This window comes from Balaenoptera ricei, chromosome 2 (genome assembly GCF_028023285.1).
Source record: "Balaenoptera ricei isolate mBalRic1 chromosome 2, mBalRic1.hap2, whole genome shotgun sequence".
In the NCBI taxonomy this organism is placed as follows: domain Eukaryota; kingdom Metazoa; phylum Chordata; class Mammalia; order Artiodactyla; family Balaenopteridae; genus Balaenoptera; species Balaenoptera ricei.
Genome location: NC_082640.1, coordinates 34,564,565 through 34,581,266, shown reverse-complemented (window position 1 = coordinate 34,581,266; position 16,702 = coordinate 34,564,565). Strand labels below are relative to the sequence as shown.

Sequence of the window (16,702 nt, the reverse complement as noted above, 5' to 3'; positions counted from 1 at the left end):
CCCTTACATCCCCATGTAAGCAAATGGGACCAAGATGGTGAAGGGACTTGCCCAGGGTCATGCTGCCATTAGTGGCAGAACTAACACTGGAATCCAGGTCTCTCGACTTTGAGCCCTACGCTCATTCCAAGTTGACCTTCAAAGTTAAAAAAATCTTTCGCAGAATTGGAGTCAACATGGATTTCTGGGGAAGCTCCACGTGAGCCTTGGTCCGCCCCCTGGCTTTCAGCAGCTGTAACAGATTTCCCGCTGATAAAACCAGTCCGCAGTGAGGGCTCCTGGGGGACAGGGAGCAGAACTGAGAGGGCCTCTGGGTCCCAGTACCAAGAGCCCTCAGACGCACACCCACACCTCTTATAGATAAGGAGCCTCAGGCCCACAAGGCAACAGTCACTCAGCAAGTTAGAAGCAGAGCTAGACCAGAGCCCAGGCCACGTGACCCCCTGTCCACAGCTCCTTGCTCTGTGACTCAGGGGGTCCAGCATGAGAGGCAGTGAAGAATTGGGGTGATTGCATGTGACAGCTGCAGGCCATTCATGGTTTTCACAGGAAAACCCAAGTGACCCCCCCACCAGAGGCTGGCTTGCTTCCCAATCCACGATGAACAAAATCTCAAAATTCTGAATAAAGGTAGGAGCTGACAGGTCCAGGATTAAGGTGACGTGAGTAAGGCTGAGTTGTGCACCTGGAAAGTCGGACTCTCTCTTTGTTTTACAACCTGATATTTTGTTCATTGTGGACTTTTTGAATTAATTTCGAGTTTTAAAAATACTGCCCTGAAATAGTATGTATCTTGATTACTGAATATTTCGGTGCCGCCTTCAATTTTGCACCCGCCTTCAATTTTGCAAATGCCTCACTTGCCTCACCCTAGCCCTGGCCCTGCCAAGCTGAACCAAGCCCAGGGCTGGGTCACGTACAAGGACCCAGTAAAATAGGGGGATTAAGGGGATGTCTGAGCCAAGGAGAACAGGGAGAAAAAGCAAAGTGGAGTCCTTAACAGGCTTGCCTGCCTCCCAAAAGGGCCTGGGGTTGTGGGAAACCGACATGGCCTAGAAGGTGCTCAGAAGCCTTTGGGGGGCCTGGCCGGACACCCGCAATTGGAGCGAAGGCTGAGAGGCAGACGCACACCGCACCTTTGAAGATCCTGTTAACTGTCAGAGGCTTGTCCCCTTGCAAGGAGCCCTTCCCTCCTTCCAGACTGAAGCCCAGGCCTGCAGAGGTCTTCTCCAGGGTCACTGTGCAGACTGTGGCCTCTGCTGCTGAGAAGACACGGGGGGGGCTGTTAGGGATGCTTTCAAGTGAGCCTGGCTGATGCTCCCAGCAAGCTTGTGCATGTGTGCGGATAAACCCAGCCACGCGTGCCCGGGGGGCATACAAGGCAGGCCACGTGTTCTGGGGGCCACAAACGACTGCGCAGCCCTGCCGGCATGGGCCTCACCTCTCCAAAGGTGATGTGGCCCACGGGGCTTCCACCACGTGGGGAGAACTTACAGGAATCTATGGAAACGTCACTGGCCACAGAGGCTGAGGCTGCAGAATCTGTGGAAGAGTTGAGGTCGGGCGTGGTCTCCGGGGTTGGCTTCCTTGTGACAATCACGGCTTGCCTGGGGTCCCGAGCTTGGCGAAGGATGGCCAGAGCATCATTGTGTGTGGCCCCTTTGAGAGACTTGCCGTTGATGGAGAGAACCTCGTTGCCCTTCTGAATAGTCCCTTCCTGGGAGGCCAACCCGTTGGGGAACACCCTGTGAACCTGAGCAAACCAAAGGAAGTCAGGAGCCAGGAATCACCATATCGGATCTGGATTCTTGCTGCAGGGGGACCTGAACCAGTTAGTCAAACCCAGCAGATCCTTAGGCCAAAGAAAATAAGACGAAATGTGTCCTAGATTAGGGCTGCTAGCCAGCATTCCCTCCTCCACCCAGACCAGAGATCATTAGCAAAAATGGCCAGATTGGCCCTCAGAATCCTTCCCAACACAATGTCCGAGACTATATCACTACAATCTTAGTTAACATTCAGTTAAAATCTTTTGCCTTATGTGCTCTACATCAGCATTTCCCAGGGTAATTTTCTTCAAGCACTGACTCTGTGCCATATTAATAGGTATTGTGTAAGAAAAGTTTCTGAAGTCTAAGAAAATTAAGAACATTGGATAAAACACAAGCTCTGAAAATGCCTACAGTTTAAAAAAAATACTAGAGACTCTACAGTGCTATTTGGCATGATAATTCTCTAAGAACAGGCCATATAATACAGTGATCCCCAGAAGTTTCAGCAAAGCATCCTTTTTTCCATAGAGAAATTCTCAGGCCCCATCTTCTGCAGAATGCAGAATTCCTATCCTAGGAAGTCTAGACATTTTTAAAACTCCTACCCTAGAAATTCTGATCCTTTAACTATAGTTAAAAGGGACCATCGCCCACCCCCATTCCCTTTCTGAAAAATATGTGGGATTAAAAAAATCTAATGTCTTTGCCTCTGCCTTTTTAATGACGTAAATTCTAATGTGCTTAATTAAGAGGATTGAATGACAGCATGGATGGGCAATCACTAAACTGTGTTATGTGTTGTTTTGCTGTTATCATCTGAACAAGGTTCTTTGTTTCTCTAAACTGTTTCAGTGTTAGAAAAAGTCTTTTGTGGGGTCAGATGTGGTCAAAACCCCTTGGTTGTAAGACCCAAGTAGGAAGCAGAGTCTCTGCTCTGCATCTCAGTCTGTCCTCTATAAATGAAGCGGACACGCCACCAATCCCCCATCCTGAGGTGTGGGGAAGATGACTTGAACATGCCAGTGAGAGCCCAGCTTGCTCTTGGTCATGGACGGTGCTCAATGTTAGTTCTCTTTTAATGAATCTGGAAAGGAAGGGAAGCGCTCAAACACGGAAGGAGAAAGGGGAAGTCTGGTGCATATGATCAGCTGGTGTGTATTGCTCCTGGGTTTTGAGGCAGTGTCTCAGGGGTGGCGAGCAAATGGGGTGCAGAGAAGTCCCGACTCAAGGAAAGACCCACAGGTCCAACGTACTCTTCCCACAGGCAAGCTCTCTTTTCTTCTCTTCAAATAGAAAGCAAACTGCACCATCAGGAACGTCTTTATGATGCTCTGCTACGTGCTTAGTGTCAGAAGCAGGTCCTCATTGGTTTTATGTGCTTTTATGCAGTAGAGAGCTTGCTTACAAAGAAGGAAGTTGCTGCTCACACACAACTGACTCTGAAGTGACCAATAGGAATGGGCCAAGTTACCACTGCCGAGGGGTGTGGTGTGTTTAACGCTGGCTGCTCCTGTGAGCTGGAGGGTTTGTTTTCAGCTGAGCAAGGGAGTTCAGATGAGTGCGCATGAAGGATATACTGAGACAACAGAGCCCTGGGGGTGACACCAGTGCACTCCGCTTTGGAGGGATGGAGCGGCCATGTCGCAGCTGGGTCCGTGAAGATGGGATGACCAGAAACCATCTGGGTCAGGTGCAGGTAGCCTAAATCATGGGCAGAGGGCAGCGGCCAATGCTGATCAGACTGTGTGGACCAAGAAAACAGGGTCGACAGGGAAAGATGCAGGTGATCCAGGACCTCTGCCCTCCCCAGTCTTACCCCAGGCTCTAGTTGGTCCTGAGAGAACAAGGGGCTCGACCGTGAGATCTGAAGCCTCATGTGCATCCTGGGTTGCGCTGTGCAGTTCCAGATCTTTCCCGCTGGGCCCCATTGCCCTCAATCAACCATCAGATCTGCTTCGCAATCGTCCATGTTAACATCCCCAATCTCCCAGTGGGCAAACCCAGGAAGACAGCCTCCCGTACAGGACCTGCCTTCCCAAGGGCTCTTTCTGTCCAGGTGAGGCCTCTTTCCGTCTAGGTGTGCTATGCTACATATCACAGCCAGGTCTTCAATCCTGGCTGTAAAGCTTCTTGAAAAGGATCTTAAGCTCCTGCCCTAACCTCACACCCAGTGGCCTGGGGTCATGCATTCCTCTGATCTCTCCTAGTAAGTGTGCCCCCCTCCCAGGACCATCACCTCTGGCTCTGACGCGCCCCCATGGCTGGGCCACTCACCGTGATCACCTTGTTTTCTAGATCTGCTCCTCCTGCCAAGCTGAACCCAAGGCCAGCCCCTTCCTCCTTGTGCAAGATGGTAACATGGATGTTGTCCAATTGCTGCAGAACGAAATATATATATTAAAAAGCATTTTACTGCAACAGCGTGAGCAGTTTAACAAGTGTTCCAGCATCAGGCTGATTCGTTCTCAAACCCCAGCTTGGCCACGCTCCCAGGTATGTCAGACCCATTTCATCATTTGTAAAGAGAAGACTATATTTTCTGGAGTCATGGGAAGCTCAGAAGAAAAAAAAAATGTGCATAAGGCAACCAATAGAGTTCTTTTTCTCTCCTATTCACGCAATCCACATCCACATTTGTATGGAGACAGGGCTGGGTGCTACTAAGTCAGCTGGAAATCCCCGCGTGTGAGATAACACAGCTCTGGCACTTGGGCGTGGGACAAGATGAGGTCAGCCTGTAGGACTCTGGGTCAGCAGAGCTGTGGGTAGCACTGTTTTGCAGAAGTTGGCTGCTCTATCTTTACACCTGCTGCTCTGTGTGGCACAGCAGCTGCATGAAGGAGCCCAGCTGACTCCTTGCCCTAGAACACACATGCGTGCACACACACACACACAGAGACACACACACACACACAGACACACACACACAGACACACAGACACACAGAGACACACACACAGACACACACACAGACACACACACACACACACACACACACATGAGCCCACCCAGGCACACACAGTACTTCCCGGCCTGCACCTGGGCTCAGCTGGAGCCAGAACAATCGCTCTGCAGTGTCTAAAGTCAGAGACCCTCATTCCGGTCTCGATGGTGGAGGGGTCTCAAATGCAAATGCATACAGGACCCAGGCAGATCACTTAAAAGAGCAAAATGGGCAGATGTGAGCGACAGGAACTGCAGAGAACTGAGAGCACATCTGCTTAAGAGGACCCACGGCTACATAGGAATGCAGACCCAGTGCTACAAGATCATTCGTTCCTTTTATAAAAAGAGAGCAGCCAGAAATCCAGGTTTTGATTCAGGTTTGATAATATTTAGAATATAATACTTTTTTAAAAAGCACCATGCAGACCACATAAAATATACCTGCAGGCTCTCGGGCCACCAGTTTGTGCCTTAGCGCAAGGGAATAACCTTATGTCAAAGAATTCGCTTTCTCTGGCACCACCAGAGCATCTGCTGCGCAGCTGGCTCTATGATCATTTGACCTGGAGTCCCCAAGACCCAGGAAAGATGAAGGGATGAATGGACCTCACTGTCCCGCCTCTACGCCAGCACCGGCCCAAATCTCCCAAATTTTACCCAAGTGTCAGCTTACTTGCCCTATAAGAGCCCTTTGTCAAATTGGAAAGCAAATACTGTCCCAGGAACACCCCAGGCAGGACCGCTCTTTGTATTTTACACAACAATTTTGCCTCTGTTATTTCATTTGAATTAGGCCCTGGGGATGATGGTCCCAGTGCACATGTGATGAGTGAGAGCCCCAGAGGATGAATCCCGGCCCGGGGCATCTTGTCAGACTCACGCATACCCTGGATCTAGGGAACACCAGCTATGGTGCCTCCTTATCCTCTCATCCCAGTCTGGATGATTCCAGCATAAAAAGCCTGCATGGACTAGGGCAGCCCGGGCGGATGCAAGGCCCGTGAGCCCGTGCTCATCTGAGCTGAATGGGCCTCAGCTCTGCCTGACCACTTCCTCTCCACGCACCTTTGGGTCGTGCTCAGAAGGCATAGGGGAAGCGGGACTTTCAGAATGACTTGACTGAAGTGTGGGAACCCTTACGAGCCCTGGGATCAGTCACTTCTCGGTGTGCAGGGCAAGTCTTCAGGCAAGAGATCAGAACTTGCAATGGACGGCTTACTTCCACGCAGCATCTCCCTGGAGATGGGCAGGCAGCCCGCGGGACGTGGAAAGAGCACGGAACGTGGAGATAGAAAACCTAGGCTCTGCGACCTTGAACCTCGCCTTTCTCATTTATTAAAGGGTCAAAAAGATACAATAAGTCTATGATTGAAAGCACTTCATGAGCTACAAAGCTCCCTACACCGGAAGGTCTTACTGTGGTCCAGTGATACAGCGCCCTTCTGCCCCGGGCAGGATACAACCCGAGTCTGGTGTCAGCCCCTGGGAACTGCCTTCTCGACCTCAAGGAGCCCAGGGCAACGTGCGCTGCTTCCCCTCCGGCCCACCTGAGGTGACCACGCTGCTTATAGCAAGGCCTTCATCTCTTCAAGTGATTATAAAAGAAACCTACCTTTAATGTTGCTTCATCCAGAACCTTCACTTCCTCTATGAGCTTCTTTAATTCCTCGGAGCTCAGCAGGGAGATAACTGATTGACCAGACTGAGGAGTGCAGTGGTCTGAGTCGTCGGCTTCCGTGGGCTCACCGAGACCCTCTGTGTATTCTCTCAGCTCTGAAAGGCTTTCATAGGGAGGACCCGCACACGGTATGAATCGTGATATTAATAAGAGCTAACATCCTTAGCATAATTACTCTATTCCAAGATGGTGCTAATGTTCATTCTATTATTTGGTGCAACAAATCCACAAATAGATACCAGCATCCCTCCACTACAGAGATGAGGAAATTGGGGCTTAGGGAGGGGGAATAACTTGTCTATGGTCACGTGGTTATGAGAGGCCGCGATCTGGGACTCGAAATCACAGATCATGGTGTGTCTGACTCCAAAGTCTGTGTTCAAAACCTCAATACGTCACCCCAGAGTATAACTGATGCTTTGGACAAATCTGCACCTAGATGGCCACCAAGACTGATGTCCTTTCACACACACACTCACCTTGGCCTCCTTCACAGATGTTGTCAGCACCTGCCTATCCTACCTTAGCACCTAATCACTACAAATGGTGCCCACTTAGCTAGCAGCTGGCCTTCCTTTTTCTTTTGAACTCATTTTGGTACCTGTAGCTATTTTTTGCAATGACACTTCATATTTTGCATGAAACTGTGGTTTGGGTGATAGGGATCATTCCTTCCTCTGATTGACAGATCTTTACTGCTAAAAGGTGGAGGGGGTCTCGCAGCAGTAAATTCTAACGGTGAGCCTTGCAGTTCCAGAAGAAGAACAGACTCTCAGCCAGAAAGAGCAAGCTCCTGGGAAGCCTAAATATTAAAGGCTACGATTCTACCACTGACCAGCTCTAATGCTTGAGTTGGTCTGGCTCTTCAGGCCCCTGACCCGGGTGTGTCTTGGTGCAGGGGTCCCCAACCCCCGGGCCGCACAGCAGGAGGTGAGCAGCGGATGAGCAAGCGAAGCTTCATCTGCCGCCCCCCATTGCTCCCCATTGCTGGCATTACCGCCTGAACCTCCCCCTCCCCCCGGGTCCGTGGAAAAATTGTCTTGCACGGAACCGGTCGCTGGTGCCAAAATGGTTGGGGACCGCTGTTTTGAAGGATCGTTCCTGTTCCCTCACAGTAGCTGGCACCTGATAGAACATCACAGTAGCTGGAACCTGATGGAACATCTGGGTCAGTGAGTCTCAAACATTTCTCAGCAATATAAGAACAATACATAATACTGATCAATGCACAGTTGTTCTGATTCAAGAGGGAAGACTGAACCCCAGCCCTGCAGCAGGAGCTCTGGGGCATTGCTGGGAGCCCCCCACACCCCCGGTTCTGTGGAGCAGGTCTTGCCCAGCTCCTAATTTCAACTGAAGAGGAAACCGAGGGGGAGTGTGGAAGGAACCAGCTCGTGGTCAGGGCGTCAGTGTGGGAGACGGGACTGGGCCTCAGATGTCCGAACTCCCACTCCAGGGGGCTGAACCCTTGTGCAGAGTACAGGTGGATTTCTTTGGAGAGAGGGAGGTAGCAAGAACCCCCAAGGGATCATCTCCTGGCCTCGTTCTGGTCTTCCTGGGCAATGGCCGGATATGTCCAAGGTGCAGTAGTTCCAAATATGCACCTGTAATTCACCAGGGGGCCAGTTCTGTCCCCCACCTCCCACCCCTCCCAAGGCTGAGTGTTGTGAAAACTCCTTAATACAGAAGGCAGAGGTGTGACACACACACACACACACACACACACACACACACACACACATGCGTGCATAAAAGAACAGGTGGAACAATCCTTTAGCAAACCTGAGCGATTTTTTACAAGACATAGAGGATTATAAGAGGAAGAAAGACAAGAAAGGTCAACACTGGGCAGAGACACTCACTTGAGCGAGAAGCCCGTGTCCGAGGCAGGAGCTTCAGCAGAACTATTTGCGGCAGGATCTTCACTGGACGCCGTGGGGGGCGACGCCCCTTCCTTGGGGCTGCAGGAGGTCTGGCCCCAGGAGACGGAAGACGGGAGGCACAGCAGGGACTTCATGACAGCCGATGACACCTGGCTGCTGATGGAGTAGAGTTTACTGGTCTTTTCATCCAGTGGCTTCATCTCACAGGACTGGGTCCTGCTCAGGGGGAAGCTCCGTGCCCGCTGGCTTGGCATCTTGACCCCTGGGCCTCGAGAGCCCTCCATCTGCGTCGCCAGCAGCCTTGAGAGAGGGTCGGGGTCCGAGGAGAGGGTTTTCTGACCGGGCTGCTGTCCTGGGGGAGGGGTCGCCGGCACACCGGGGTCGCTGGCCTCCAGGGCTAAGAGGGAGGCTGGGGGCAGCTGCTCTGGCTCTGGCCGCTGCTGCTTCACGGTGGGGGGAGCCCCTCGCCCTGAGACACCAGGAGCCCGAGCAGCCTGTCCTCCCTCTTGCTTTCCAGGAGGTTTTGCTGCCTCCCCGGAGGAGCTGGAGGGCTGGAGGCTCAGTCTCTGGGCTCCTTTGTCAGGCCGGTGAGAGGAACCAAAGGTTTCAAAGGAGCTGATCCTTTGCTTGATGGAAGAGGAGGCCCGTAGGGGTGGCCCGGGGCGCTCCCTGGAGGTGGGTGTCGGCTGGCTGGGGGAGGCTGTCTCTGGGGGCTGCCCTGGGGCACGATTCCTCAAATCTTTCAAGCTTTGGCGAAACCAGGCGGGCTTGGGGGCCACTGGAGGACCCTTCTTCACGGTGCTGCCGTCTGCCGACTTGTAAACTGTGGGACCGCCACTGGTGGTGTCCAGCTTGGGCACAGTCCCATCTGGGTGGCCCTGAATCCCATCTTCCTCACCCAGCGTGACGACGGGCTGCAGTGGCGTGTGGCTATGATTCTCACTCATGACGGGGCTAAAGAGATTTTTGATGCAGTCAGAAATTCTAACCCAAGGGTCTTCGGCGGTGATATCAAGGGTATAGTCCATCCGAGCCTGCCTCTTAAGCAGTGGGTGTTTTATCGGAGACGTTGGCGTCACTGGGGAGCAGAAAGAAGGCCAACGCTGTGCGTTACACCTGATCGTGAGTTTTCTTCCTAAGTTCTAGTTTCAAAGATGAATAGCAAGGATTCTAGAGGAGACGATAAGCGGAAGTGGTGGATCCCTTGTTTGAGCTGCTACCCCAGGTGCTATTACCTGGCTAAGTGTGAACAGGCAGGGACACAGAACCAGAGGACCAGAGGTGTGAGTTAACTACACAGCATCCCAGCATTTTAGAGCTAGAAGGGTTCGCATAGAATACCTAGTCTGATCGCGGACGTTGTATGATTGAGGAACCCAACATTCATAAGGGTAAGGGGTCTTCTGTTGGCAGAGCCAGGGTGAGACCCCCCTGTCTCCTGATTCCCCACTTTCGTTTTCTTTCCACTGTACTAAATAGCCTCTTAGATAACTCAGTAAAACTTTAAAGGCAAAAGCAATTCTCTTACCTTTTAAACTTTTAAGCCAAGGGTCACAAATTGGCAGCCGTATTTGGTTTGGACCACCATGTCATTAGAAAGCAAAAGTGGGCCTGCACACCTTCAGACGGGGCACACCCCAGCTCTACGCAGTTACAGCCCTCACCCTCACCAGGTCAGCATTTCACACATGAAAGCATCCATCTGGTCCCTGAAGTCATGTGAGTTTGCTACTCTCCCTACTCAAAGAATTAACCAGCTTGCTCAGCAAAGGAGCATTCCTCCTACCTAAAGAGCTGGTGAGAGGGTCCCAGGTAGAAAGAAGCTCTGTGACAACGATTCCCAAACTTGGCTGGCACATCGGAATCTGGAGGACCTAAAGAATACTGATGTCCAGCCCTGGGTTCTGATTTAATACACCTGGGATGCGGCCTGGGCATTGGTGTTGGAGCAGCCCCCCAGGTCATTCCAACCTGCTCTATCAGGCACGCCCAGTCAAGTTCAGCCCCTCACCACTGGTGGGGAGGGGAGCACATGGAAGTCTTTCTTGGAAGCCAGTCTTGAACAAGCCAGAACAGGGGAGTCTGCCCGGACTCTTTCCCAGGAACAGAGGGAGGCCGGCCCCCAAGTCCTGCACAGCCAAGAAGCCAAATAGATGTGTGGCCCTTGGGTCACCCCAGGTCTGATCTCTCCCTGGTTAGGAATATGCTGCTCTGGGTCCACGCTCTGGGGGATGCTTGGTATCAGAATGCAACCCAGTTTAAGGAGGGCTGATTCCTCCTGCCCCTGGTCTCAACGCCAGCCCTCAAGGTATGCAAACCATGCAGAGCACTAAGCCTTGAAGATGCCAAAGAGACCTTCTGCATCACCCCAGAGGCCAGGGTGGTTAGTACTGACTCCGGGGGCTTTACCAAGTGAGTCCAGCCCCCTCAGCCTGGTTCTGCATTTACATATTGCTCTGCTGCAGGGCCTGTCGTAAGACTCAGTAGTCAGACGTGCTACAGGAGAGCCCTCTGCAAACTGGGGTGAGGAGCTCTTGCCAGTAGAACACCAAGGCATTCCCTGGCAAGTTCCTCAATTGGGATGACTCAGGGGAGGGACGGGGAGGAGGAGGAGCCTCCAGTGGTAGGGCCCCTGCTCTGGGTGAGACGTGCCAGCTATTTCCATTCATAATGTCCCTTAACCTCTGAGAGCCTTCCGTGTGCTTTTCACGTAGTGTTTCTCGAACAGGTCGAGTAATAAACATGTAGGTTTGTAACCTACATGGTTATTACCTTGCCACTGCTGGGAGCTCCTTGATGGCAGGAGCTGGTCTTTCTTCTTTCTCTCATTCTCTTTCTCTTTCATTCTCATATCTTCTCTCTCTCTCTCTCTCCCCCTGTCTCTACCTCTATCTCTATCTCTTCCTCTCCCTCCCTCCCTCCCTCCCGAGAAGCTAGCACAGGGCCTCACGAAGCCAGCACTCAGTACGCGCTTGCTGAATTGAATCACATGTTGGGCTGCTGTGTGATTTCCCGCTTGCTGATGAGTGAATTGAGGCTCAGAAAAGTACAGAAAGTTGCCCAGAATCACATTCGTGAAGGACAGAGCCAGGTTTCCTACCCTGGTCTCCCTGACCCCAAGTCCGATGCTCTTTCTAGCAAAGCTCTGCATATTCAACTCATGTCTCAGCACTTCCAGGGGCACCATGTGGGCACACCCCTTCCATCCATGCCCCCCCACCCCCCGCAGGAGGCAGTGACCACCAGCAACATGCTGTTTATTCCTCCCTCTCTGACCCCGCGTTCCCAGACTTGGAAATGCTGAATGCAGCTTACTAGAATGCTGTCACCCTAGAGGGAGCAGCTGCTCACTGTAGTTGGGTGGGCGTGTCCTGGACATTTTCCCGAGGGCCCCTTTCTCCAGCTGACTGTCTGGATTGGCCCGAGTTCCCCCTGCATCCCCCGCCCCCATCACAGCATCACAGATCCAGCCAGGAGGTTCCCACCCTGCACAGCAACCCCACGGTCCTGCAGTGCCACCGCCTCAGGGGACTCCTGACCGTTCATCGGCCCAAGTCCAGCTGTCGAGTTGTGCAGAACCCTCCAATGCTCTGGGCAAACTCACGTTCTTCCCTTAGCACTGGACCTTGATCCGGAAGTTCCTTCCTCCTGGCAGATCTAATTGCAAACCTACCTGGGCTGGCTCCTCTCCTCCCCGGCTGGCCCTCTGAGGAGGACGTCGTCTGCGGGCCGACGGCAGGTCCTGGGCTGCAGGCAGTGGCGCGGGGGGTTCTCCCTGCTGCGCCTTCCCGCACAGGCAGTGGTGGCAGTACTTCGCTGGCTTCCTGTGGTGTAAACAGGAAGCAAGACCGTGTCAAAACGGTAGCCTCCAGCTGTGAGAAGGCAAGGCGCACTTTGATTGGGACTGGAGAGCTGACGTTGAGATGCTTTAATGAGAAGTTCAGCGGCCCTGTCAGTCAAGGGCCTTTCCTCCACTGTGGTGCCTGCATGGCTGACCCAGAGAGCCGGCACCTCCTGGAGGCCCAGAACATCCCTCTGCTTCCCACGAGCCGGTGTCCAGAACACGGGCTCAACCTATTGACATATGTGAAGATCCTGGGCTCTCTGTGACAGGGAGAAGAGGCTTGGGAGTGGGGACGGGGGACTGTCACTGCTTCATTTACCACTGCATTCTGCCAAACTACCCCCCGTCCCAGGGGGGAAGAGAACCAGGCAAAGAACTGCCCTCTAGTCTTCACTAAGTTAAGGTTAGAACACTTGGAGGAAAACGTGTCTATCGCTTTCTACATTGTGATTCATTATCCAGTTATTTAGAAAGCATGCTGCAAAGGATGACAGAGACTCAGGACCTGTGCCATCACTTCCCTTTGCAGCCCCCAGAGTGATATTATCATTCTAGGGCAGAATCGTTTTCCCCACTGAGCCTGAATGTGGACTCAGGCTCCTTCACAAACCAGCCTAGGGATGAGATGGATCAAGCACCAAGTAACCATCCAGTGCTTGACTGGAGTTTGGGTTTTCATACAGCATGAAAGAGATGCTGTCAGGGCCCAGAGGAAGCAGCCAGCACCAGTTCTGTCCCAGAGAGGTGCTGACGGCTTCCCAAGAGAAGTGCTTTTTGTCTGGTTCTTGAGCAAAGGGTAAGAATTTTCTAGGCAGAGAAGCTGAGGAAGAGTATTCCAGACACATAGACATACACAGTAGAAGGAATAAGCAAAATACCAACCCAGAAAAAAAAAAAAAAAAGGCAGACATCATCAAAATGATGCTGCCTAAATTTTTCTGCAAGGGAAATACTCTGCCATGCTGCCGTGGATGGCATCTGTGTTCTGCTCATTCCAGGGTCAGGTGGAATGACGGCCTGGCTATTTGACAAGGCTGCAGGCTTCCTCCCAAAAAGAAGAAAGGAAGGAAGAACAAATGCACCATTTGGGACTAAAAAAGACATTGAAAATGTCTGTGGCCTGAGATTTAATACCTACTTTGTCAATAAACATTCTTTAGGAATGAAAATTCTACAGAAGTTAGAAATATGTTCACAAAGCATTGCCCCAGCCCAAGGTCCCTAGTGTAGAACTGAGTCTAGGGAGGCATTTTGGAAACACTGGGAGACTAACGAACTCAAAGGAATCATTGCGTTTCTTGAACGAGTCCTTCGTAAAAGCAAGGCTTGGCCATGGCATTAGAAGCTTAAAATATTAGACTGACGGTATCTAAGACACTCATCAGCAGGAAAAAATGATATGTGGCTGAAATTTAATTTCACCCAGTTGGAACTCTGAAAGGTGAGGTGACGCTTGTCTATATCCATGATTGGTTGACACTTTCATAGGCCGATGCTCTGGGTACCAACCACAGTCATCAAAGCAACTTTGCATCTTGGAACAGACACAGATGTGTTTTGTCTTTTCATCAACACACCTGATGTTGCACCCTCTCCATGGGAGTTGTTATTTTTTAATTAGCTCCTGAAATAAATTTGATTTTACTTGAATTTTGCTCTAAATAGTATTTCCTGGCACAGTGCTTGGTGAAAGAAGGAGACAGAAGGGAAAGAAGGAAAGAAGACAGAGATGTGGACTTAGGGGAGAAAGTGATTTTTAACCACAAGTGATAGTTCAAGCTGATTTTCTAGAAGGGAGAGGACTGGTCTTCTGTTGAAGGGAATACCCTGAAGGTCATTTTGGTAGTGAAAGTTAAGTCCCCTTGAGTTACAGTAGATGAAAAAGATTTGGGGGTTGTAATAAAAGCTTGAGAAGGGTCTTGAGACCCTGGAGAGAAAAGACTGGGGGAGGGGGAGGTGGGGGGACAGAGAGAGAGAGACACACAGAGACAGAGAGAGAAAAAGGAGGAGGAGGAGGAGGAGGTGGAGGGAGGGAGGGAAGGATGGGGAGATGTTATACACTGGGGCCAGGGAGAGAAACACCCAGTGAGAAATCCCCAGGCATGGTGGTGGAGATTTTTAAGAATGACGTGCAGCAAACAGCCCCCTGTTTTTGCTGTGCTATAATCCTTTCTCTGTACCCCCAACGCCCAAGAAAATAATGTGGTGTTGGTTGTGCTTTTGTAAAAGGCTGTAGAAGGGTCTGTGGGCCACGTGGGACAAAGCAGAAGGTGGGAGGATGCAGGCAGGAGCCACGGATGCTGAAGAGGCAGCACAGCGTGGCAAAGACAAGGGACTTCTGCTTGCAGCAGATCTCCTTCTTCTGCGGAAGAAGAAGAAGGAGGTTTGAAGCAGGAACCCCGATTCCTCCTCCAGCAGCCTCACTTGGGGAGACTCCCCTGCCCCATATCTGGTCCAACCCGGCCAGGTGGCCCAAGGGCATCACTGGGGCAGACCTGCTCTGGCAAATCCGCTCCTTTTCTGGGTCTCCAGGAACAAAGTAAAAAGCCTGGCTTCTCAGCCTCTCTGTTCCTAATTTGCCCTCCTGGACTTATAGGGTCTCAGGCTCGAAGGAAAATGAAATGTTTGCTTAGAAAGGAGGAGCAGGGGAACAGATCCACTTCAGCAACTCCATCATGAATTGCTAACCAGCCACATCCTGCCGGCTCTGCAAAACTGTGCTTCCTCTTCAGTAACCTGGCTTCCTCTCTCTTCTTCACTCTCACCCCTCCTACTCAATAGCTTCCTCCCTGGGGTTTCTTACTCCTGCTGAACTTTACCAACCCTCCTTTACAGATTGTTAGAGGGGATTCCCAGAGGCCCCAGTTCCACCTGCCCAGAGAAGGCAGCTGTCGGGGAAGAAGTGAAAGACAGCGTAGCCTAGTGATAAAGTGACCCACTGGCAACGTGGCCTTGAGCAAGTCCCTCGGTTTCCTCTTTGCATGAAGGGTACCCTCATCCCCAGGTGGTTGTCAGGCTTAACTGAGACAAAGCACAGCGCCTGGGCATAAAAACGGCCCAAGATGTAGAAGCTGCCTGGCCGTCAGCCTGCCTTCCCGCAGGGGAGTGGGATGGCAGGACATGGAGGTGTTTAGGGGTGTGATGGAAGAGCCAATACAGCAATGAACACCATCATGCCCGAGAGTCTGTTAGGCATCCACTTGGTTGGTTCCATTTAATCCACATGTTAGCCCGTGGAGGGAGCCCCTAAACTTGGCCCCAATTAACAGATAAGAAAACTGAGGCTTAGAGAGCTGTGAAAACAACCCTGAATTCCAGCGTGTAATGGATGGGAACACAGAAGCCAATCAACAAGACTGGGGCTTCAGGTGAGATCTGCCGAGCTTCAAACCTCTCCTTCCGCAGTCGGCCCTAAGCTTGAGCCCAGCCTCTTCTCTCTGATGGAGGAGAATCCTCCTTCGCCCATGGCTAACGCTCTGCGAATGCTCAAGATCAACCCTGCTTGGCGCGGGAGAACGCTCAACCCATCGGACACCACTCTTACCTGGCCACAGGTGGGCAAGGTGTGTCCAGAAGGGCGCAGGGAGTCCTCTCTCTCTTCTAGACTCTTCTGAGGGTCACTGTCACTTTTAAAGTATTTTCTGGGTGGAGGCTTGGGCTTGGAGGACGTAGGCTTTCTCACCAAAATCTCGAAGGATTTCTTCAATCTCAGTGGCGGGTGGCCGCCCTGGCTCTCAGGGAGGGGCGGGCTCTCCTGGGGTGGCCTGGATGATGCCCCAGGAGGCACCCCTGGCTCCGGCCCCAGGGGCAGGCTGGGGCTGTGCGTGCTGACTTCCAAGTCGGAGGGCGGCTGCTCTCCGCCACTGCTGGGACTGCCCCCAGGGGACCCCGACATGTAGCTGCTGTCACTGCTGGAGCGGATCATGACCTTCTGAGCCCTGCGATGCGGGGGAGCTGAGTTCTTCTCCCGGTCCCTCTCCAAGGTCGGCCGCCCGTGCCAGCTGCTCTCCAGCCTTTTGACACCTGCATTGGAAGCACAAGGGAACCTCCACACTTGGCCTTGCTCACAAGGTGAGCCGCGTGTGGCACGCTGCCTGCCCAGGCTGTCCGAGTCTCCTCCAAGGTCACTTCGGTTTGGAGCTCGGCAGTCTTGGGTCCGGTGCCCAGCACCAGTGACTTTAGGTTGGGAAAATCATTCAAACTCTCTGAGTCTCCATGTGATGGAGACTGAGATGCACCCCCTAGATGGCCCTTCAAGGAAGGGCTTGATGTCCTAGCTGTGCCGAGTGCTGATAGCAGATGGCCTGTAGCTGTCAGCCCCTCCAGGGACCGCCTCGGCTACAGAGAGCCACCTCGCCCGAGGGGCAGCCCATCTCCAAAGCCTGATGGAGATGGGGCTAGAAAGGCCCAGCCATTTCTGCCAACAGGACAAGTCTGATGGGCCATTTGAGCTCCAGGGGTTGGCGGAAGCTGTCTGGTGTCATCTCAGCTCAGCTCGTCCCTCTGCCCAGCCCTGTGACTCCCCTCCCCTTCCACAGGTGTGGAGCCCAGGATGCTTCTGAATAAACATCCTGCAGGC

General features: G+C 52.3%; 1 protein-coding gene across 1 annotated transcript in view; it reads right to left on the bottom strand.

Annotated features, from left to right (window-relative positions):
* The window catches only part of IL16 (interleukin 16), a 104,308-nt gene that overhangs the window by 1,489 nt on the left and 86,117 nt on the right, over window positions 1-16,702 (bottom strand). Inside the window, exons 12-18 of the mRNA XM_059912333.1 lie at window positions 15,668-16,146; window positions 11,953-12,103; window positions 8,259-9,357; window positions 6,331-6,499; window positions 4,047-4,148; window positions 1,495-1,753; window positions 1,137-1,262 (exon numbers count right to left, since the gene is read on the bottom strand). Of these exons, the coding sequence (XP_059768316.1) occupies window positions 1,137-1,262; window positions 1,495-1,753; window positions 4,047-4,148; window positions 6,331-6,499; window positions 8,259-9,357; window positions 11,953-12,103; window positions 15,668-16,146 (2,385 nt within the window). The remainder of the gene's footprint in view (window positions 1-1,136; window positions 1,263-1,494; window positions 1,754-4,046; window positions 4,149-6,330; window positions 6,500-8,258; window positions 9,358-11,952; window positions 12,104-15,667; window positions 16,147-16,702) is intronic.